Source organism: Lepidochelys kempii, chromosome 2 (genome assembly GCF_965140265.1).
Source record: "Lepidochelys kempii isolate rLepKem1 chromosome 2, rLepKem1.hap2, whole genome shotgun sequence".
Classification (NCBI taxonomy): Eukaryota; Metazoa; Chordata; order Testudines; family Cheloniidae; genus Lepidochelys; species Lepidochelys kempii.
Genome location: NC_133257.1, coordinates 29,639,162 through 29,664,658, shown reverse-complemented (window position 1 = coordinate 29,664,658; position 25,497 = coordinate 29,639,162). Strand labels below are relative to the sequence as shown.

The 25,497-nt window shown below is 39.8% G+C and overlaps 1 protein-coding gene across 5 annotated transcripts in view; it reads right to left on the bottom strand.

Annotated features, from left to right (window-relative positions):
- The window catches only part of CSMD3 (CUB and Sushi multiple domains 3), a 1,204,651-nt gene that overhangs the window by 790,352 nt on the left and 388,802 nt on the right, over positions 1–25,497 (bottom strand). For all 5 annotated transcript variants that reach the window (XM_073330296.1, XM_073330291.1, XM_073330295.1 and 2 more), the window contains one exon: positions 4,501–4,613. In XM_073330296.1, the coding sequence (XP_073186397.1) occupies positions 4,501–4,613 (113 nt within the window). The remainder of the gene's footprint in view (positions 1–4,500; positions 4,614–25,497) is intronic.

Below are 25,497 nucleotides of genomic sequence, written 5' to 3'. Positions count from 1 at the left end.
CGGCAGGGTGCCAGACGAAGCCCCAGCACCCCAACCGGGGCCTCGGAAGAAATGTCAGGTGGGTGGGATAGGGAAGCCTCAGCGCCCCAACCATAATCCTCTGGGCGGGCGGGAAGGGCGGCAGATGGCAAAAAGCCCCAGTGCTTGGACCATGGCTGTGGTCCCAGGACTGGAGGAGCTCCCTGCTGTGGCCCTGGGGACGTGGAGGGGGGACAGAGTTTCTCTTGTCTTGGGGTAGCAGGATGCAGGGCAAAAAGGAGCAAATGTGTTGCAGGGCTGGAGCGGGAGCGAGGAAGAATTTGGCTGGACCATGGGTTGAACAGGGCTGGGGCCACGGGAGAAGGGGCAGAATGGGATGGGGCCACGGGTGGGGTTTCAGGTAAAAGGGGTGAGAAGGGCCGTCCCCCACTTGCTCGGGCTCAGGGCCTCAGGAAACCTTAATCTGCCTCTGCCTCTGAGGAAAGGTTTAAAGTATTGGGTGTGATGCTGTATGGAATACGTGGGACACTTTATGATATTGTTGATACTAATATTATATCATTGCAAGGAATCTGACCAGATATGCCATGTGTACCTGCGAAAATGTTATAATTTGCCAAGTATGATAATGTTGTTTATATGTTTGTACCACCTTTGTATTATGAGTTATAGATATGTATGGTATATCTGTATTTCCAAACTTGTGCTGTGTTTCTGGGTGACAGCCCTAGACAGATTGGCATCAGCATTGCCTAGCCTATTTGATGGCCCATCAAGTGTCATCATGTGTACAATGAACTCATTGAAAGGAACTAGGGGATACACCTTATGAGTCAGCAAGGCATGTGGTATGCTTATAGACAGAACTCAAATACTTTTCTATGCCATGTGCTGTGAAACTTGTCTTTGGGACACAGGTCGTACAAGCCACATAGCAAAACAACATAAAAGGCAGCTACATTATCTCCATTTTGTCTTCATTCCTGCTTCTTACCTCTGGAAGGTAAGCTTTCAAATGAAGCTCTGAACAAAGGACTGAATGATCAGCAAACTCACCAATACTGCTAAGAACCTGATAAATAGACTTTGACAGTTTCTGTGTGTGACTGCTTCTTGTTATTTCTTTTTTTCTTTATAATAAACCTTTAGTTTTAGACACTAAAGGATTGGCTGGCAGTGTGGTATTTTGGGTAAGACCAACCTAATATTGACCTGGCAATGTGGCTGGCCCTTTGGGTTTCAGAAGCTGTATAATGAGCAGAGGTTTTTAAACAACTTCTCACTTTACTGGACCTAGGTGCTGATTGAGAGCCAGCGAACTGGAATGCAATAAGGGAGCTGTGCGATTTCTTTTTTTGACTTCTTAATAACCAGTGTGGGAGATCAGAAGTACAGTTTGTGACTGGTTGGTGAGTCAAACTTCAGGTTACCCACCAGATTTTGGGAGAATCTGCTCTCCTTTTGCAGCCTGCCCTGGCCTTGGCATTTTCAGTGAGGGCTACCCCAGGCACCCCGGATCACATTGGGCATATTTAGTTTTGAGAAAAGATGACTGGGGAGGATTTAATAATAATCTTTAATATGTTAAGGGCTGTTATAAAGAGGACTGTGATCAATTGGTCTCCCTGTCCATTGAATAAGGGTAGTTAAGCTCTGGACTAGGCTTCCAAAGGAGGTTGTAGAATCCCCCATCACTGGAGGTTTTTAAAAACAGGTTGGACAGACATCTGTCAGGGCTGGTCTAGGTTTCCTTGGTCCTGCCTCAGCTCTGGGGGATGGATTTGATGACCTCCCAGGGTCCCTTCCACCTCCACATTTTTATGATTCTGTGTGACAGTATGAATAAATATGATATTAAATAGATATGGACAAGCAGTGTCTGGGAAATCTTAACCAATGAACAGTTGTAGAATTCAAATCTTCCCAGCAGGGGTGAAACTTTTGAACCTCATAATACTGAGATATAGTAGCGGGTAAGTGTGATTGGAGCAAGATGTCAGTTGTAGTGCTAGTATGTGGGAAGGATAAGATTGGGAAGGATTAGACTGGTGAGAGGCAGGGAGGGAAGACAGTAGAAAGTTATAGTAATGTATTTGAGAACTTGGAGTTTTGCAGAGAATGGGTAGGTTTTAGCAATGCAGTTACTATAGCAAGTACAGGAACAATACAGCCATGTTACAACTTACCAGATGCTGAAAGGATTGATGGCTAGCTTTCAGAGTTGAGTAGGGGAAAACATGAATGGAAAACCACCACACCTAAAACTTATATTTCTGTTTTATTGCTCTTCAGCATAATGGTTTTGAACTGCATGTTTTTACTTGCTACGGAATCTATTTTAAAATGTCTTACCATCACAAATACAGTTACCCATCAAATAAGTTGTTAGAAAATGAGCATTATCTATTTCAAGAAACTGGTTGGCCTATCACAGAAAATATTTTTTAATGAATATATGAGATTTCTATGGTAAGGATTGTTTTATATGCTTAAACTTGTGTGATAGCTATCACTGGCTCTGAACCATACCTTTCCCGTCCACATTACTGCATTTCTCCATTCTCCTTCATGATGGTTAGTTGTGACAATGTTTGCATGTTTATTTATTTTAACTTTTAATTTTATTGATCTTTTTTCACTTGCCAGTTTTCTCTCCCTCTAGCTGACAGCCTGTCCTCCTTCTTCCCACCCCTAAGTTTAAAAGCATTTCCTCTCTCAGGTATGGGGAACTACTGTATTATTTCAGACCTCACTATGTGAGAACAGCTGATGAATTTTCAAGGGAACCTCACTTTATAATTTTTTGGTTTACATTTTCTATTTTGCTTTTAAAGTGAATTTTATTAGTTGTAAAGGATTCCAGACTGTTGCCATTAGAAAGTGAAGCACATCATTTAATCAATAAAGAGGAATGATAGAAATGCAGCATGTTCAGATTGCATATGCACATTCACCGTGTGCCTCAAACACAACATGGTGGGAACAACTCTAGAAGTCATACAGCAGTTCATTCTCCTTGTTCATTTGTTCCTTGGCATCTCTACCAACAATGCCAACAACGGTGTCCGCTGTGTTGCACTTTTTCCATATGGACAACATGTCCACTTGAAAACTGAACTGAGAGCAACATGTCCACTTGAAAACTGAACTCATCTCATTCTACATAAGCCCCCAAAACAATTATCAGATAGTTCATCACCAACTTAGGACTGGCTCTGTATAGTGACCTAGTTGTGAAATACTCCATCATATCCTATTACCAGTCCCATGAGCTAGCTAGTTTACAGTAGAGAGGGATTTTTGGTATAAAGGATGCTATAATTTTTTTTTTCTTTTTTTATATAACACTGTTACGGAAAACTTGCATTTTCTAGGGAATATAATTCTCAAATTATTTTTATTGTCACTTTTTTCTTTCCTCTTTTGAATACTCATTTGACCTAAATTCAGTTAGAGTAAACACGCCAGGGATCCACAACCTGGAGCAGACCAGGGTGCACATTCTAGTTTCCTGAACTGCAAGTCAGATTCAAGTCTGTCTATTCTTGAGTATCTGAGGCTGTCACACAATGTTACAAAAAAGGCTTCCAATAATAAACTACCTGTCCAAACACACTGTATTTCAGGAATAAGTATGGCTTGTTCCTAGTTTAGTTGCAATATAAGGCTCATCTAAAAATCAAATAGATGGGGCTTGATCCTGCAAACACTTATGCACATGGGTAACTTTTCTTCCAAGCATAATTATGTGTAGGATTGTCATAACAATTGTAAAAAAAAAGATACTGCAGCTAAAATCCTTTTGCTTATCCTGTATGAAAGTTCTCTAAACAGATAAATGGAAAATTTATCTATAACAAGGGTTACTGTTCCCTGAAGACCAGTTGAAACTGTAAATATATTATTTACAATAATGGGTTGTGAAAAAGCAGAAACTATTACCAAACATTATAGAAGCTACATTTTCATCAGTACTTCATCTTTATAATTGTCTTGTTCCAAACAGTGAGATGCCCAAGTTAATGCCTCAGATACTTTTACTCTACTTATTCAAAATTATGCTTGTTCATAAAAGCAGTAGATAAGAATCCTAACAAGATTAATTAAACCCTCAATAATAAACACAGTGCACACAGAAATGTAATTGATAAAATTTCCATTTAGTATGCAGTTCTTTTCCACTGTTTTACAAACATGCACTATTATATCATTTTGAACAGTGGGTGATGTTCTTTTAGGATAGAAGTGTTGTTTCAGTATCAATTACACACTACCTTTCAGAATTCCAGATTCCTCTTAAATGCTAAACATTTGCACAGCAACTATCTACTTTAGTCTATACTGTAATTTAATAAAGTTCATGTTGTTCCCACAGCAGGAGAATTATCATTTATTCATGTTTGAACTATCAATTTATAATAGATTAGCAAATTTCTCTCAATGTGAAATGCAGTTATGTTTACAACCCCTTCCCCTCTTTTTTAACATTCTGGAATGAAAAATGGTTTTAATTAAATATACCTTGATAGGGAGCACTAAATCCAGGGTATCGGTGGTTGCTGTCCGTTACAAAATGCAGTCTGAGCCAGTTTTTGTTGCTGATAATTGGAGGGGGTATATTCATTCCAGATAACCTGAATTATAAAAGAGAAATGAAATAAAAATAATTAATGGAGGGGAGACAAAAAAAAACATCAGTGCTGAAGACGTGGAGCTCCTTTGTTTTTGAAGTTTGATAAAAATCCTTAATTTTAAAGAGGAAAAAAAAAGCTTTCTTATAAACATGCTCATATTCAGATACTATATGTGTAACTCATTGAGACAATGAATATGCCTTTTTATTCCATGAATAAATATGACATGTAACTCATGAATGCTAAACCTATGACAAGTGTCTGGGTTTCCCTAACAACTGGAATCAAGAGGCACGTTCTGTATACTATCTGCACGAGGGGTATACTGTCTATCCAAGGTACTGTGTACCTTGTACTATAGTATCTGAACACCTCAAATCTTTAAGGTATTAATCCACATAACTCCCACAGTAAGAAAGTGTCCTATTATCCCCATTTTACAGATGGGGAACAGAAGCACCCAGGGCTGGATTTTTAAAAGTATGTAGGTGCCTACTGAGATACAGATATACTGCAAGTGAGATTTTCAAAAGCACTTAGGTGTCATTTGGGAGTTAGGCACCTAAATACTTTTGAAAATACCACCATGTGCCTGCCTGCATCTTTAGCCGCCTAAACACTTTTAAAAATACAGTGCAGAGAGACTAAGTGACATGCCCAACATCACACAGAAAGTTCATGGAACAGCAGAGAATTAGGCTAGTGCCCTAACTACTGGACCATGCTTTCTTCTTGACATTCTACATTATGTTTTGATTCATGCTCACAAGTCCCATTAATTACAATGAAAGTTATACATGAACTCCAGGTTGTTCATGTCGTGTTTATTCCTAAATGCACAGGTATTCCTCTGTTGGCCAGTATTTTGTTCCAGCCGAAGTTACCATCTTATATTCAGATACTCACATTCGTCTTCCAATTCGAATACCTCTCTACTACTTGTATTGAAACTATTCAGGCTTTGTGTTTGGCAAAGTGAATATGATTCAATTTTAAATAGTCATGAAGTCTTAACTAATAAATAGCTGCATGTGATACTTTGGAAGAAATGTATTTTGTAAGTTAAATATAACAACTAGAACAGGAATTTCTATTCTATGGGACATTTTGACTTTTTTTCTCCAATTCTAAATTTTAACAAAAAGCTGAAATTTTGAAGTTTGCCACAAAATGAAAATTCTGAAAATTTGTACTCAAGGGGATCAAAATATTTCATTTTGACTTTATCAGTTTGATTCATTTCATTTCATCTTCAATTTTATATTAAATCATTAAACATAATGTATTACATACAGGTAATAAATATATAATATAAAATAATATTGTTGTATAATATCAAATTCATAATTAATCAGAACTATAAAGTGAAAGTGAAATATTTCAACACTGTCAGAACAAATTTTTTTAAAATTTTCACATTTAAAATTGTGTTGATCCAGGTTCTTGTCCTCACAAGAGTATCCCTGAAGAGCTCCATTGGTTTGCCTTAGGGACAATCTTTATCATATTATAAAAGCAAAATAATCTCTGGTATATAATTACTGTGTTACTACACAGAGAACTGTAACAGAATTATTTCTTCCATAGCTGGCAAAAAAAGTATTATCTACTGATCCAAAGACAAAAAGTGTGTTAAGTTTTTACAATATTAACATTTTTTTGCAACACCCTATACCACTAAACTCATGTAAGCTATGCAGATCAAGGTAACATGTCTGATAAAATACATTTAAATTGCCAATTTAATGCTTTGGAAACATCATTTTGTCATCTTTTTTCTCTTTTTAACAATCTAGGCTGAGATCCGGGCATAACACAGCATGCACACTGCATTTATAACTTTGCTTGATAATCCTCTTTTTACACGGGTCAAGTGTCCCACTGATTTTTTATTAGATCGTTCAGCATTGTTTGATACGGTTGATCATAATGGGCTGTACACTAATCTGTGGAAGCTAACATATAGTTGGATCTGCTTGACAACAGATCCAGTCATTCCTTCAAAGGAAGACCCAGAGGACTGTGATTGACCATTATTCAGCGTCCTTGGAGTTTTCACATGTGCTGTTGTCCAAGAAGTCAATCTTCTTTTTTATGGAATGTGTCTGAGCATCTATTACAGTTAAATGTTGTGGATGTGAAATAGAAGCCTACTCTCCTTTTTCAATCCACCCACACCAAAGAAAGCCTGAGGGAACAGACAGGCTTTGTAGCATGAGCTGAAGCTCAACATTTTTCTCCCCCTAAACCCAATAGTAAAGATCATTGGAAGCTGCTCTGGAGGTGCTCAGGATAAATTGCTTGTGTCCCAGCCAATCTCATTTGTAAAGACAAAGCAGGAAGATGAGACAGAGTCAGTCTTTAAAATGAAGAGGTCCCATGCTGGAAGGTCATAATGAGTGGGGTCCTGCAGGGTTCAGTTCTGGGTCTGGTTCTGTTCAATATCTTCACCAATGATTTAGATGATGGCATACAGAGTACGTTTATAAAGTTTGTGGATGATGCCAAGATGGGAGGGGTTGCAAGTTCTTTGTAGGATAGGACTAAATTCAAAATGATCTGGACAAACTGGAGAAATGGTCTGAAATAAATAGGATGAAATTCAATAAGGACCTATGCAAAGTACTTCATTTAGCAAGAACAATCACTCACACACATACAAAATGGGAAATGACTGCCTAGGAAGGAGAACTGCTGAAAGAGACCTGGGGGTCATAGTGGACCACAAGCTAAATATGAGTCAACAGTGTAATGCTGTTGCAAAAAAAGCGAACATCCTTCTGGGATGTATTAGCAGGAGTGTTGTAAGCAAGACATGAAAAGTAATTCTTCCAATCTTTTCTGTGCTGATTAGGCCTCAACTGGGTATCATATCCAGTTCTGGGCGTCACATTTTAGGAAGGATGTGGACAAACTGGAGAGAGTCCAAAGAAGAGGGACAAAACTTATTAGATGTCTAGAAACCATCACCTTTGAGGGAAGATTAAAAAAAATGGGTTTGTTTAGTCTGGAAAAGAGAAGACTGAGAGGGGACATGATAACAGTTTTGAAGTATGTAAAAGGCTATTACACGGAGGAGGAAGATTTTTTTTCTTAACCTCTGAGGATAGGACGAGAAGCAATGGGCTTAAATTGCAGCAAGGGAGGTTTAGGTTGGACATTAGGAAAAACTTCCTAACTGTCAGGGTGGTTAAAAACTGGAATAAATTGCCTAGGGAGGTTGTGGAATCTTTATCACTGGAGATTTTTAAGAACAGGTGAAACAAACACCTGACAGGAACTGTATAGAAAATATTTAGTCCTGACACAAGTGCATGGAACTGGATAGATGACCTCTTGAGGTGCCTTCCAGTTCTATGATTCTATGATTTCTATGATTTCATAAAGGAGTTTAAAATTCCAGCACTTTGAGTAGCACCTAGAAATGTATTGGAAGTCATAGAAAAAGCTACAAATATATTTAGTCCTGTGTATCTCCAAGACTAAAGCAATCACCTCCCAAAGCACTCAATCCTCTGTACAGCAACATCTGAATATAATATAAAACCTATCCTCCACTCGAATACAAAGAGAAGGGAGAAAATTGGGTGGCATACATGGGTACAAGAAAAAGTAATATGGTGCCATATTTGCCCATTGTAACAAGTACTTTGGAAATAAAAATACTAATATAAGTGGAGAGAGAGAAAGAATCGGAACTGATTAAAACTTTTTAAAGAGAATATTTAAAAAATATAGAACACATAAACTGTTGAATACAAATTATAAATAGCCTGGCCTTGAATGTTCATGTTAATCAAAAATGATAGTATATTGGAAATGAACAAAAAAAAATTGTATGAGCCAATAATTGCCCATGGTAAAAAATAGACAAGTGTTAGTGGTTAAGAATATAACACAGAAAAAATGCTAGTAGTTAAATCAGTTCAAAGAATACACAATCACTCCACAGTTAGTGGTCTGGATCATATTATCTTCATATTGACAGCATCCAGTATTGTGTTCAATATATATGTCCCTTGACCAATGTATGGCATCAGAAACCATCAACCGCCACACTAGCTTGACATAGCATCTGGGCAACCTACACTTCCAGAACACGGTCTTGTTCTTGGGGTCCCAAGTGCCCAGTGCTTCGACAAACATCTCCTGAACAGTAGTGGAGTATTCCCTTTTCCTCATGGTGTCAGTCAAGGGGGCATATTTCTTCAGTTTCCATTCTTGTGCCGCAGCGAAGGCAGCGATCTGGTTCAGTTTGGAGTCCAGAATAGATGAGTTAACTATAACTGTTCCCACTGATGCCAGAATTGTTTTACTGAATCCATTCTGCATGGTGTTGTGGCAAAATAGTGTCTCTCAGATGACATTAAACTGTCGGGGAGAGGTACACACAATGGAGGGATAGGGTCCAGAGTGACCTAGACAAATTGGAGGAGTGGACCAAAAGAAATCTGATGAGGTTCAATAAGGACAGGTGCAGAGTCCTGCACTTAGGATGGAAGAATCCCATGCACTGCTACAGGCTGGGGACTGACTGGCTAAGCGGCAGTTCTGCAGAAAAGGACCTGGGGATTACAGTGGATGAGAAGCTGTATATGAGCCAACAATGTGCCCTTGTTGCCAAGAAGACTAATGGCATATTGGGCTGCATTAGTAGGAGTGTTGCCAGTAGAACAAGGTAAGTGATTCTTCCCCTCTATTCAGCACTGGTGAGGCCACAACTGGAGTATTGCATCCAGTTTTGGGCCCCCCACTACAGAAAGGATGTAGACAAATTAGAGAGAGTCCAGCAAAGGGCAATGAAAATGATTAGGGGGCTGGGGCACATGGCTTATGAGGAGAGGCTGAGGGAACTGCGCTTATTTAGTCTGCAGAAGAGAAGAGTGAGGGGGGGACTTGATAGTAGCCTGAAGGGGGGGTTCCAAAGAGGGTGGAACTATGCTGTTCTCAGTGGTGGCAGATGACAGAACATGAAGCAATGGTCTCAAGTTACAGTGCGGGAGGTCTAGGTTGGATAATAGGCAAAACTATTTCACAGGGAGGTGGTGAATCACTGGAATGGGTTACCTCTGGAAGTGATGGAATCTCTGCCCTGAGAGGCTTGTAAGGCCCAGCTTGACAAAGCCCTGGCTGGGATGATTTAGTTGGTGTTGGTCCTGCTTTGAGCAGGGGGTTGGACTAGATGACGTCTTGATGTCTCTTCCAACACTAACCTTCTATGATTCTATGAAAAGTTGCCATGTAGTGGAATGGTGCTCACAGCAGCACATGACATGGGGCAAGGTCTCATTTTCATATCCACATGTCCAGCATTGCTTGTCCCAGTTGCCGTGTCAGACTGATCTGCTGAGATGCAGTTGAGGTGTGCCCTGTGGATGAAACGAGAGTCCATAAAGAAAGTGGCTGCTGGCATCCCATTTCAAGGTAACTTCAAAGACCTTGCCTGGTTTCCTCTTCAGGTCTCTGATATACTTTGCTCAGACAGCTTTCTTCAGGAGAGCCTCAAGTTTCGTCCTTGTTTGTGGGATGATAATGGCCCATCCATGTAATCCTTGAGGGACCAGGACTCCCAGTTGCTGTTGCTCCTCACACCAAGGCCACTGGAAGCCAATGCATCTCTTAAGGTGCCAAGGGATGTTCCAGGCATGGTTTCACAGTGAGGCGAAGACTCCCCCTTCTTGCCTGAACTCTCCCTCCAACAAGCAGCTCAAGTAGGAGCAATGTCATGGCTAGTTGGGATCCTGGCAATTCTTTTCCTAATGACCCCTGATTGCAAAGCTCCTTACCACTAAATCCAGGCAGGTCAGAAGGTAGAAAGTGTGAGTGATAGAGGTCACCCCTGAGGGGGATGCCAGCATCACCTTGCCCGTGGGAAATGTGCATCACCTTGTTACTGGCTGTCTGCAGAAGATACATCCACTCTTTGACCAATCGGGTAATAGTTCTTAGGTGACTGCCATATGAAATAAAGATGATCAGGAAGGTGTTAAGGGCACTGATGTTTTCTTACAGTACCAACAGTGATGAGTCTAGCCAAACTGCATCTTGCACACTACTCACAATGGTATCCTCTGGGGTCTGACTCACACAAAAACCTAAACACATACCAAGATGCTGGTATGTCTCTCCATCATCGAGGTGAGTCACAGGCCCTCCTTGGATTGAGAAGACTGCTGGAAAAGCCTACTGTCATTTCTGGTTGTCAACATGAAGGGATGCACACTTTGCCACATTATACAGAGTCCCATCCAGCCATCGGTAGTGGCATTAAGCATATGTTGGAGCAATCGTGGGTCATAGATGATGAGCACCAAGCCATCGGCATATGCCAGAATGTTCTTTTTCTTATCACGGAGGTTGAATCTGTCTAAACCCTGTGTGACTATCCCAATAAGCATCTCCATCACCAGAATAAAGATGATGGGGTTTAGGGGGAAGCCTTGCTTCACACCAGAGTGGATAGTCACTGCTGGGGTCTCACCTTCCACCGAACAGATGATAGTGTCACAGTTATCATAGAGCTCTTGGACCAGCTGAAGGAACTTATTCGGCAAGCTGAACTCTCCAAGGTGAAAAAGACATGTTGGTGAGGCATAATGCTGAAGGTATTTGGCAGCTTGAGCCATGCCATTGTACACTGGTGCCTCTTTGTTCTTACAGTATGGAGGACAGTTTGAAGAATGAAGATGTGCTTGTAGCAGCCTTTATTAGACATAAAACCTTTCTGCTGTGAGCTGACAGCCCCTTCCCTCAATGCCCATTGTGTGATCCTGGCCACAATACATGCGGCATAGAGTTTATAGATGGCAGAAACCAAGCAGATGGGCCCCCAGTTGCAAGGATTGCTAGGTTCCCCTTTCTTGTAAATCGGTATGGTCATGACTGTCTTCCATGTGCCGAACTGTTTGTACTTGTTGAAAATGGTCACAAGCACAGGCGCCAGTTTCTAATTTTCCCTGGGGATGCTCAATCCCAAGTTCCACCTCCACTCCACCCTTTCCCGTAAGCCCCCACCCCACCCACCTCTTCCTGCCCCCAACCCTGTCTTCACCCCACCCCTTCCCCCAAGGCCCCACACTGCTCTGCCTCTTCCCACCTCCACTCCACACACCCCCATCTCTTTCCACCCCCTCCCTGAGCGTGCCCTGTCCCCCCCTAAGGAGGGGCTGGGAGGGATGGGGAGGAATTGATCAGTGGGCAGGAATGCAGAGGAGTGTGGGACCTTGGCTGCCGGTGCGTGCTAAGCACCTGCTAATTTTTCTCATTGGGTGCTCCAGCCCTGGAGCACCTATGGAGTCGGCACCTATGGTCACAAGCACAAAACATCCCAGTGTGATGTTGCACCCCATAATGCTTTATGGGAATATGCTTATGAATGTATATATGACATGCTTTTTTTGCCTCTGTTTTCACTAACAAGGTCAGCTCTCAGACTGCTGCGCTGGGCATCACAAAATGCGGAAGAGATGGCCAGCCCTCTGTGGAGATAGAGGCGGTTAGGGACTATTTAGAAAAGCTGGACATGCACAAGTCCATGGGGCCGGACGAGTTGCATCCGAGAGTGCTGAAGGAATTGGCGGCTGTGATTGCAGAGCCACTGGCCATTATCTTTGAAAACTCGTGGCGAACCGGGGAAGTCCCGGATGACTGGAAAAAGGCTAATGTAGTGCCAATCTTTAAAAAAGGGAAGAAGGAAGATCCTGGGAACTACAGGCCAGTCAGCCTCACCTCAGTTCCTGGAAAAATCATGGAGCAGGTCCTCAAAGAATCAATCCTGAAGCACTTGCATGAGAGGAAAGTGATCAGGAACAGCCAGCATGGATTCACCAAGGGAAGGTCATGCCTGACTAATCTAATCACCTTTTATGATGAGATTACTGGTTCTGTGGATGAAGGGAAAGCAGTGGATGTATTGTTTCTTGACTTTAGCAAAGCTTTTGACACGGTCTCCCATAGTATTCTTGTCACCAAGTTAAGGAAGTATGGGCTGGATGAATGCACTATAAGGTGGGTAGAAAGCTGGCTAGATTGTCGGGCTCAACGGGTAGTGATCAATGGCTCCATGTCTAGTTGGCAGCCGGTATCAAGTGGAGTGCCCCAAGGGTCGGTCCTGGGGCTGGTTTTATTCAATATCTTCATAAATGATCTGGAGGATGGTGTGGATTGCACTCTCAGCAAATTTGCGGATGATACTAAACTGGGAGGAGTGGTAGATACGCTGGAGGGGAGGGATAGGATACAGAAGGACCTAGACCAATTGGAAGATTGGGCCAAAAGGAATCTGATGAGGTTCAATAAGGATAAGTGCAGGGTCCTGCACTTAGGACGGAAGAACCCAATGCACAGCTACAGACTAGGGACCGAATGGCTAGGCAGCAGTTCTGCGGAAAAGAACCTAGGGGTGACAGTGGGCGAGAAGCTGGATATGAGTCAGCAGTGTGCCGTTGTTGCCAAGAAGGCCAATGGCATTTTGGGATGTATAAGTAGGGGCATAGCGAGCAGATCGAGGGACGTGATCGTTCCCCTCTATTCGACATTGGTGAGGCCTCATCTGGAGTACTGTGTCCAGTTTTGGGCCCCACACTTCAAGAAGGATGTGGATAAATTGGAGAGAGTCCAGCGAAGGGCAACAAAAATGATTAGGGGACTGGAACACATGAGTTATGAGGAGAGGCTGAGGGAGCTGGGATTGTTTAGCCTGCAGAAGAGAAGAATGAGGGGGGATTTGATAGCTGCTTTCAACTACCTGAAAGGGGGTTCCAAAGAGGATGGCTCTAGACTGTTCTCAATGGTAGCAGATGACAGAACGAGGAGTAATGGTCTCAAGTTGCAGTGGGGGAGGTTTAGATTGGATATTAGGAAAAACTTTTTCACTAAGAGGGTGGTGAAACACTGGAATGCGTTACCTAGGGAGGTGGTAGAATCTCCTTCCTTAGAGGTTTTTAAGGTCAGGCTTGACAAAGCCCTGGCTGGGATGATTTAACTGGGAATTGGTCCTGCTTTGAGCAGGGGGTTGGACTAGATGACCTTCTGGGGTCCCTTCCAACCCTGATATTCTATGATTCTATGATTCTATAACTGGAATATGTTTTATGCTACATATGCCATGTAACAGATCTCTGTAAAGGATATGATTTACTGAATATATTCATCCTATTTGTATGCATGTATCATTTTTGTATTCAAACTTATGAATATTAGCTATTTACCTGTTTAATTTTAAGTAGCCTCAGTGAAGCAGTTGGTCAGCTTCCTGAGAAAAGACTATTCTCAGTAAGTGCCCAATCAAGAAACACTTAAGCCAACAATGAACTTGGAGATACCAATCCACATCTGAGCTTTCCCAGGAATGTGGCCTGGCTGGTAAGGGACTCAGTCATGCATGGACATGTGAATTGTCCATGTGACTCCAAAACTCCATCTTGTAGAATCTTGTAGCTGGGATTCTACATAGGGGGAGGGAGGGGTGTCCACCCACAAGAAGAAGCCTACTTAAGCCCCTGAAAACCCTTCCATTTGGTTTTCAGCTGGCTCAGGAGATAGCCTCTCCACCCCAAAGGATACCTGAAAGAAACTGGGACAAGGACAGTAACTACAGGGGGTGTGAGTGATTGCTGGACCCAGACTAGAAGGAGGCTAGTCTGTAAAATAGTCTTATTGGAACATCTCTGAGGGTGAAATGTTATTTGTATTCCGTTTCTTACTGTATTAGGCATAGGCTTGCATGTTTTATTTTATTTTGCTTGGTAATTCACTTTGTTCTATCTGTTATTACTTGGAACCACTTAAATCCTACATTTTGTATTTAATACAATTACTTTTTTACTTATTAATTAACCCAGAGTATGTATTACTACCTGGGGGAGGGCAGGCAAACAGCTGTGCACATCTCTCTATCAGTGTTATAGAGGGCAAACAATTTATGAGTTTACCCTGTATATGCTTTATACAGGGTAAAATGGATTTATTTGGGGTTTGGACCCCATTGGGAACTGGGCATCTGGGTGTTGGAGACAGGAACACTTAAGCTGTTTTCAGTTAAGCCTGCAGTTTGTGGGATGTGGTTCAGACCTTGGCCTGTGTTTGTAGCCAGCAAGCATGTCTGGCACAACCAGGCAGGGTTCTGGAGTCCCAAGCTGACAGGGAAAGCAAGGGCAGAAGTAGTCTTGGCACATCAGGTGGCAGTCCCAAGGGGTTTTCTGTGATCCAACCCATCACATCCAGATCCAATTTTTCAACAAGTCATAGTGGATGCCATCTGTGTTTGGGGATGTGTTCTTTGTTTTCACTAGCCTTGGTTTTCACTAAAGTTCCTCAGGAGTAAAATCGCCATCAATCCCCGCAGAGAAGCTCACCTCCAGTAAATATTTTAAATAGCTAGGATGCCATATACAAATCTGATTGTCCCAACTGAAGTCAGTCTTGCAGAGTACTGGTAGTGTTTTGCCAAAGATGGTACAATATGGAGATGGTCCTTCAAGAATCTCCCTCATGGTCTTAGGGCAGTTGGAACTGATTTTATTAAAGCTTATGTTAAAATTACCTGCAACACAGATTAATGAAAAAGTTTCTATTCATCTGAGTATAATGGTTAAATTATCCCAAACTAATAAGTTTGCTTTAAAAAACATAAATTGCATATAGTACATAAACTGCAATATCCTAAATTAGAGTTTATAAATTTAACAATACAGTTTAAATATCAGTATCCAAATACTCAGATATATCACTCATGGATACTTATACTAGGAGTAGTTTGTGGAAAATAAATATAGCCAGGAGTGTAAATTGTCCCTCAGTAATTAATAATTTAGGGTAAATTGTCCCTCAATAAATATGATCCATTAGAGAATATTTCAGTGCTTTGTTAATAACTAATTCCTGTCTTTGCTTCTCATTGGCACTCTAGCTCATTTCTCTTCATATTGCTGACATCCATTGATATGTTCTAAATAAATGTCCCTTGACCACCTGATGGTGTCCAACAGCATGAACTGCCACATCAGCTGGCAAAGCGCTGACTGATTCTGCATTCTCGTAACACTTGCTCGTTACTGGGATCCCATGCACCCAAGGCACTGAAGATCAGCACATGTATTTGAACTTTGTAACCCCTAGCTACCAAAACATTGACCGGGGGGTGCCATGGAAGGCCAGGGTACTCTTTTCAAGAGGAACTGTGATGTCCACCGTGAAGGTCTTCTTCTGTTCCTCGTTAGTAATGATGATGGCCTTGATTAAGCGGTCTTAGATGGTGGTGTGGTGCAGCTGCCACACTCTGGAATGGAGCCTGCAGCTACACAAGATGTGGGGTTGGCATAGCTGCATTTTCTGCATTGCTTGCCTGATTCCCATCGTAGATGGCTCTGTTTAGTGGGACACAACTGAGCCAAGCCCTGTGGATGGTTCTCCAGGTGGCAAGTCGGGTGAAGCTGCCACTGGGAAGGAAGTGGTTACTGATGTCCCACTTGCATGTCACCTCAAAGACCTTGACCTGTTCCATCTTACAACTGGATTTTAAAAAATTATTAAACAGGAAAACTATTAAACCATAAAACTATTAAACTAAACTGGATCTTCGCCAAAAGGCTAGGAATTTATTATTTTTGATGCAGGCTTTTAAACCATTATTTTATAAAACTTTCCCCAAACAAACTATCCAACAATGGAAAATATTCCTTTAATGTTTAGGATAGTTTCCTCATCTGTTTGAAGCTCCTTCTTTTGTGACCTCTCTCTCCCCATCGGACACAGTGCGAAAATGCTGCAACAAGATGCTGGGCTAGATGGACTTTTGGTCTGATCCAGTATGGCTATTCTTATGTTCTTATAAGATACTGTCCCACATGTAGAAAGCGACTCTGAAATGCTACCAACCCCAGTAGATTGTTTTTTCCTTTTTTATATAAATATCATTATTAGAATATGTACATGTTAGAGCTGGTCAAAAATTTTCAGTGGATGTTTTCATTCAGGAAATGATGATTCAAATGAATCAAAATATACTGAGGGAATGTATTGATTCTGTGAGATTTTTTTCTGTCAACTAGGTAGGCTGGTTGGCTGGCAGCTTGGCCTGTTGGCTGCCCAGCTGCCCAGACCCCTGGCTAGCAAGTGGGCTGCGTGGCTGGCTGGCTGGCTGTCCAGTTGCCTGGCTTCTCAGCTACCTGGCTGTCCAACTGCTCAGTTTGCTGTCTGCCTGACTTGCCTGTTGGCCAGCTCCCAAGGTACCCAGCTGCCTGGCTAGCACTGAAATGGATTGTTCTATTTTGTTGGAAATTCTACAGTGCTGATATTTCATGCCACTGCAGAATGAAACGAAAAACTGACAATCCAGAATTTCTAATGAAAAGGAAATACTGTTTCCCAGCCAGGTAGATATTATGTGTTGAAAATTGTAAGGAGCTTTATGGCATGAATATGTACACTGACCTGTACTGGATACAGTCAGAACTGCTCACCACTCTGTCATAGGGCATCTGGAAGCCTCTTTCTAAGCTTATCTGTGTTTTTGGAGCCAGATGAGCTGAAACCTACCCCCCCACTGTCACCATAAAGTTGATCATGATGGACACCCTGGTAACCATCATTAAGTGACCTAGGTGGTTACAAATTTGTTACAATATTCTTTTCACTCTGGTCAATAGAGATTAAATGAGTTTAAGAACAATTAATTATCTGTATAATACTGCAATTAATGATGCAGGAGGTGCCAAAGAACCAAATATTGCTTTTCTTTAAATCCCCAGCATTGCTCAATCCATATTATGGACTGGCCATATTCAAATTAAATAGAAATAATGTCATTTCAAATTCTGCAGAAACAAAATGTCACCAGAATTCACAGGCCGTACAGCAATTTTGTAATTGTAATTTGCTACTGCTGAAATATAAAACCTTACACTCACGGCACTTTACAAAAATTCTGATATAACTTTAATGATGTATAAGCAAAACCACTGTAATAGTCATATCTGAGAATGAATCAAAGTGCTTGTTTGGGCACTTGAATCAAAGATTAACATAGGCTACTAGAATTTCTAATGCCCAACTTGATTAGTAGTGAAATGTATTAGAAATTATCTCCATATGTTATTTAAAAGATTAATAAGCCAAAAAACATGAAAATTGCATTCCAAATGTATAATTGTAAGAATAAAAGAAAACACTAAACTCAAGCCCCTTAGATGATGGCACCTTATAGTTTCATGTTTAAAGAGCTAATATCTATTTAAGGCTGTCAATCAAGTCTATTATTCAATAACACTTTTATCCCTGACAGTTGTGGATTATAGATAAAATCACTCTAATTAAGCACATGCTGATGTCAGCAGAGTTCTAAGTAAATTCATCCTTCCAAACATCTGATCTCTGCAGTTTATGATTTCTATGGGATTATTCCCTCTAAGTAGTTTTGCAAATTGACAGGATTTGCAATGGCTACTGGCAGAAAATGATTGCTTATTCTGTTCACATAGCTAACCCTTTTCTCATGTCAATTTATCTTCTCAGCAAATTATAAAGCTCTTCACCATTATCATAATGCATTGGCAGTCCATCCTAGTTCTGTGCCAAGCACTCCTTCAAGCATAGTCATAGCTTGTACCATAGAACATTTTCCTAAATGTAAGTACAAGTATCTTCCCCGAAACTAACTCATTTCACCACTTCGTATACAGCACTACATGTACTAGATATTTTGTATTTAATTAAAATTTATTTTTAAAACCAACAATATTGATTGAAATAATGTCCTTACATTGTGCTAGTTCACTTGCTCCCAAATTCATCACTGCCACATATTTCTAGGGAGACATTGTAATCTGTGGGTGTTCATGCCTAAATAACTCTGGGCCTTAATCTCTCTATGCTTCAGTTCCCCCTCTGTAAAATTTGAGTACTGATACTTTTTTCTCCCACTTTTGATTTAAGATTGTCTTTTTTTAAAAGCAGTGAGCATTGGCCTAACTTTACCTCCACTAAAGACAATGGATATTTTACCATTGATTTTGAAGGGAGGAGATTGAGGCCAATGCTGAACACCTTAAAAAATTCCCATCCTTGGATTGCATACTCTCTCGGCTAGAACAAAGTGCTAAGTCATTTGCAGTCAGTTATTAAAAAATGGCAAGTTGCATGCCTTCCATTTCACCGAAAAAGCCTACCAAAATATGATATAATCCTTAACTTCAAAGTGTGCAAAATACACTGTTCAGTTAGATGGTATTCTTGGGGTATTTAGCTGCTGTGTTTTTAAAAAGACATGGTTAAGGTGCTGCATTATGTTAATTTAGAAGCTACCTTTGATCAGTAAAAATCCTGTACAATTGCAGTGTTTGCCACAGAATCCAAAAAGAATAGGGAATAACCTGAATAGAACTGACCTTTGCTTTAAAACTACAGTGGAAGGAATTAAATGTAGTTAAATCTGTGCATTGAAAAACAAATATACATGTGATTTAGGGCAGATACTAGGTATACATGGTCGGTTTCAGAGTAACAGCCGTGTTAGTCTGTATTCGCAAAAAGAAAAGGAGGACTTGTGGCACCTTAGAGACTAATGCTCTAATAAATTGATTAGTCTCTAAGGTGCCACAAGTCCTCCTTTTCTTTTTAGGTATACATGGTATTTCTTGTTCTTGTGGGCACATATTAGCCAAACTATTTAGATCCTGTGGTTTCATCTATACTATTGTTTTGTTTTGTTTTGTTTCTCAAATGATGTTCATCTATTATGCTTGCCTTTGTTATGTCTCATAAAGAAATGGCACAGAAGCTTGTTCTGGAATAGTCATATAAAACAAGGCATATAATGGACAATGTGGGCATAAAAAAGGATAAAACTCTATCCATATCTCCCAAAACCTCAGTGAATAACACAACCTGATTAGCAAACACATATGTTTGACAATTCAAAGTACAGAATATGTTCACTACCCTGTGTGTGTGGCATAAATGTAAAAAGTGTAGAGTTGACAGCATATATGTACATAATTCCTTCTTTCAGAAATTCAAGAATTTTAATTATTTCATTGCCTTTCTGCTGAGTGGTAGTAGGTTTGGGGGCAGCCTTTCATGTCACTCTTCTGTTTGGAGCAGAAATCAATGGCATAGATTTAGGTATTTTCTTAGTGAAATGTATTTATTTATAAAATGTACATGACTGCTGAATTCTGAAGCAAGGCTGGCAATAAATGGCATGCGAGCAGTACAATTTACATAGACCCAGGACGCTGTGGTCAGGCTGAATGCAATATTGTCTTCATGTCCTGTTTACAGACTTTTACCTCCTTTCATTATGTCCCTCTATTGGCCACCCCACATAGTGGCACTAAACATTTACTACACCACACACGCAACCCCCTCGGGCAGAAACTTTGGGCTAAATGCTTCTGCCCTGTCTCAAGAAACAGCTCTTTTGCTTCTGTAGCCTTTCAGGGATTCACACAGAATCACAGCCAAAACTGACTGCTTAACAAACAGCAGCTTTGCAAAAACTCTTGGCCCATGCCTTAAGACTGCATGGTCTGCTGACAGTGCATTTAGGCATGAACCTAATTCTTATGGATCTTCTTCACAACAACAAAAGGAACCTCATTACGGTATCACTGCATGACTAGGAGAGGCAGTAAAACTTTGTCTTCTTAATGAGTGTCTGTCTTTGGGTGTGGAGATTGGATCAATGGCCCAGCATGACAACTCATTACAATAGCACATTGTAAGACAAGCTAGCTGGAATAGTGCTTATTGAAGGACAACTTGGGGTGTCCACTGATTTTATGATAGAAAAGAAAGTAACATTTTGCTGTCCAAGGTGTGAGTCAATTTGTGTCACATTATTTCAGAGCAAGGACACTGTGTCATACGATGCCAGAGAGACAGCAAAACACTATCATTCTTGCAAAATTCATTACTGTCTGAACTTTACGGTCAACATGTGAATTCAATATACGGTATCAAATAAAATGTCTTTCTGGCAGATGTTTTCAGTTACCTTCAGATGGCTCAGGTGCATGGATAGTTCTCTATAAAATACCACCTTTTTTAAAGTAATTATTTTTAAGCATCTGATTTTTTTAGGATTATAAATGTAGTTAATGTTTAACATACAATGTTCATGAATGTACAGTTTGTATATTTGTGTTATAGCTACTCAGAGAGCAGATTAGGGAGACAGAGAATAAAGAAAGCTGCATGCACTGTGTAAGTTTAAAACCTGGTCAAGTATGCAGTGCACAGAAACACTGTTCAAAACATATTTGTATTCTATGCCGCACAGTCATTTACCTACTGAAATAAATTATGTATGGTTGGTGAGCTGATTTATAAGCTTGCCCATGTAGTTCAGGAGCAATGGATCAGAAACAAAAAGACTGACACCTTTTAAATAAGAAAATGACATTAAAGAATAAACGTCCTCTTCTAATAACTTGAAAATCATGCTCACTAAAGCTAGAATAACTTCATCTCAGGCACAGTAAAGGAGGCTTCCGTCATAATTCTTTAATTTGCAGAAGCTGTATTATTATTCAGCATGTGTTCTCCCAAGCTTCACAGGGCTCAGACAGCATTATCATGTCACCAACATGTGACTAATGGAGATCAATCTCAGGATGAGTTGATCTCTGTAGAAGAGATTTTATTTAAATAAGATCTGCAATTAATAGTTCAGATTAAATCCAAACTATGAGATCTGTAAATTTATCTATTTAAACACACTCTGAAGAGCAAAATACTTCAGGTACTTTATTGTTTGTGGTTTCATTCCTAGCCATCTCTGTAATCTTCGGTTGACCATAGTCCGCTTTTAGTATCTAAACTATCCAATCCACTAAGAAGTTGCATTAGATGAAGATAAATTCAGAGAGCTTTTATGTGATTACAGTCAAGGGGTGAAATCACTTTCTAGATATTTACTGGTTACCTTTCTTTTTGTTTGGATACATCCTAAGAAGAAATATTTCACAGTGTATAAAAATCCTGAATATATTTTTAAAAATCTTTAAACAGAATTTAAATCATGATTTTAAAAAAGTTTAAGTATGTAATTATGTGATGCCAGCTCTTATTTTTCTTCCGATTTTATAGTGTTAAATTGTGGAGCTGGTTACAAATTTTTGACAAAACTTTTTTACATCAAAAGATGTCTTGTTGAAACTGAAATGTTTTGCAGAAATGTGTCAGTTTCGCTGAAATGTTCTTCAGGAAGGTGTCTCAGGTCCAGTTTGGAGAGAGAGAGCGAGGCAGACAGACACACACAGACACAGACAAAAACCTAGGGATTAGGGGATGTAGGAGACCTAAATTCATGTTGCTGCTCTAAACAAGGCAGTCCAGGAATTTAAACCTGGATGCTCTACATTCCAGGCAAGTCTCTCTCTCTCTCTCTGGTAAAAGAATATATAATTATTTCTACAAAGTAAACAGCTTCAACAGGAGACTGTACAAGAACAAGACTGCCTCTATAACCAAGTGGTTAGGGCATTCAGGTTCAAGTTTCTCCACCAGAGTGGGCGAATGTCCATCCCTGGACTACTAGCTAGCTGGGTGCTCTTTCTCATTTTTTCATGAAAAATTTCCAAAAGACTCATTTCTGTTCTGCATTGGAACAAAACCAAATTTTGAAATCTCAACATTTTTTGCAAAATAGAATTGTTGTTTTCCGGCCTGCACTATTAAACTGCTAAAATGTAAGTTTTCTATCTCTTGCTTTACTTTGTTTCCTAATTCATAATAGAATTACAGATTTTTCATAGAAGTTTCTTCTACTAAGATGTTTCACACTCACTATGCTCAGCTACACTGAGAAAGATTCATAGATATAGATATTTAGGTCAGAAGGGACCATTATGATCATCTAGAAAGAAATATCCATGGCCTCATTAACATTCTTAATGTGAGACCACCACAAATTCAGGCTCAAAAATGAAAACCAGATAGCTTGTGAAACCAACACCTTTGATCCTCAGACCCCTAAGTGTCAGCTGGCAAACGGTTTACTGTTCTGTAACAGGTAACATCTGACAGGCCTGATAAACTGACTATACCCAGCACATTGCTTTTGTAGTGTTTATCCAGGGAGGGTCAAGTGAGGTAACTAATCAAAGCATATATCATACCGATTCTCATAATCATTGTGGGATGTATGTACAGATGATATTTAAGAAGCTGTATATATATACTGAAAATGTGTTTTTAAAATCTGTGTCCAAGGCAGAATTGATAAAGAGGTTTTGGGTCAGACAAAGGATGTTGAATCATCTCTATCTCTCTTGGCCATGTAGATTAAGCATTGTAAGCCAACAGAATGGAAGCCCTTTTTTGTATAAGGAGTCAACATGAGGATGGCAACATGGAGTCAGCTCACCAGGGAATGAACCAGGATGGGGGGGGAGCTGTCATCCTGACTCTGGGGACAAAATAAAGAACTTTTAGTATATAAGAAGAAGGCAAATGGACACCCCTTTATCCTTCACTGACGAAGCAAAAAGGGCAGTGATTTTTGCATTCATGAAAGGGGGATCCTGGATATGTTGGTTGAAAACACTGAGAGATTGCTTTAGGTCTGATAAAGGTTTTTAGCCTGTTAAAGGTAAGTTAAGTTTGTTATACATTTTTTGAACCAAACAAGCTGGTGTATGCACTGTTCCTCTGAGGTACAGCTTACCTGGTAATTTCTGTGAGCGTCCTGTGACAGGGCTAGATACTACAGGGGAATGCACCTATCATTAACCTGAAAAGCAAAGGAAGGGCAGGGAAAGACCTGAGGAGATTGTTTGGGTAGTATCTGGGAGCTGTCTAACACACTGGGTAATGTCTAACAGACTGGTAGTGTCAGGAAGCTGACATCCAGTTAAGCACAAGCAAATCTTCCTCTCACTGGAAGCATGGCCTTAAAAACGTGACTCACAGTCACCTTGGACAACTCTAGAATCATCACATCACATCACACCTTCTGGCGTATTGAACTTCCACAAGTCAAAGAGGCTGACATTCTCCTACCAGAATGTGTTCCTCTATCAGGGTTTGCTGTTTGTAGTCAACGCAGTTTGCGTTTCTATGTCACATAAGTACTTTTGAAAATACCATTTTTAGTTCCTACATACGATTTTAGGAGCACAATTTTAGGCCCTTTTTTTAAAAATTTTGCCATGTGTATGTAAACAATTTCACAATGTCTTTGTTAACATACTGAAAATCTAAATATTTCATTGTTAACACTGAAGCACTTTTGTTTTGAAGGTATAATGATTTTACGCCAATAAAAGATTTTAAGAAACATATAATTTTAGTTCCTTATGCTGGAAACACTTATGCAAATGGGTGACCTTAAGAATATTAATAGAACCATTGCAGTCAATGGGACTATTCATGTGAGCTAACTTAACACACTTGCATAAGTGTTTCCAGGATCAGGGCCTTAACTGTCAATATTTTGATTTTTGTCTATAGAAGTTTTATGGCTCTTTTAAAAAGACATTATTTAAATCAATGACTTAAATCACCTAGATTTTAATTACTCTACTTAGAAATATGTGGATGTGCAGAGTATTTATGATGGATTGGAGTGACTGAAGAAAAGCCCTGCAATTTCAAATATGTTCACAAAAATGTCCTTCACCCTATGACAATGTAAGGTGTAACCCATTAAATGTATGTTATACCTGAGTCAGAGCATATTGAAACTAAAACACTGGGACATTTAAATGTCCTTTCACATCATTCCTCCTATATCTTTAACTTACCTCTTGTAAATTATATGACATGCATATGTGGAATGACTGCTAAAACATGCTGGCTTTTAGTCTGTGGTGCATCTGTCACTTGTATAAGGCCTGCGTCTCCACTGTCTTGCGCTATGTAAACTCAGTTAGCCTTGCACAAAAGGAGTGGAAAGCTACTGGACACTCTACAATTCATATTTGATAGCATTTTACGCTAGCTTTGTACTCAATTTGTAAATGCCTGCAGAAGGCAGAGGACAATCTGGTCCTTGAGATACAGTATCTTACAAAACATCAAAGCTAGGACTAAAGCCTATTGGGGAGCCAGGAAATTGCCATTGTTTAAATTGGATTCAGCCCTGATTCTAGCCCTCAGACTTTAAATTGTGACATTATGGTTGACAGAAAAGCTATGTTAGACTTTAGTGATGGTTTCTAGTAATTTACTTTTTTTTTTTTAGTTATAATGGCAAAATAACTATTTAACATTATAAATTAAGGATCTGACAAAACCTCTGTTATAAACAACACGTACTTTTAATGCTTATCAAATTTTGAAATAAGCCACTATTTGGAGGGGTAATTTCTTGCAATTCATGTCAATTCAGAAATAAATTGAAAAGTCTTATACAAATCCATTAATTAGTTTTTCAGTTATTCAGCCACAGAGGTAGAAATAATTCACATTAAGACTTTTTAAAAATGCTTTCTGGTGTCTGAAGAACTAAAAAAAAAGCTTTGTTTTAAAAGTGTCAAAATTGAACTGGACATAAGCCTTGTAATGTCATTGCAATGCTGGGAACAATTCAGTTCTGAAATAAAATTATGGGAATATACAAATTGTCTATTGAGAAAGCTCAGAATGGATTGAGTAAAGGTATGACTGAGAATTGAGAAGTTGTTGATAAGTGAAAGTTTGTAAAGTGCTTAGAAAATGAAAAGTGTTACTGTGCAAACAGTAATAATTATTTCAGAACTTCAAAAATACAGGCTTCAGAGTAGCAGCCATGTTAGACTGTATCTGCAAAAAGGAGTACTTGTGGCACCTTCTAAGGTGCCACAAGTACTCCTGTTCTTTTTTCAGAAATACAGAGCATAATGTAATACTCTGAATGTTAGTATATCAAATATTTGCTGGTTGTTTCTTTAACTTAAAGTAG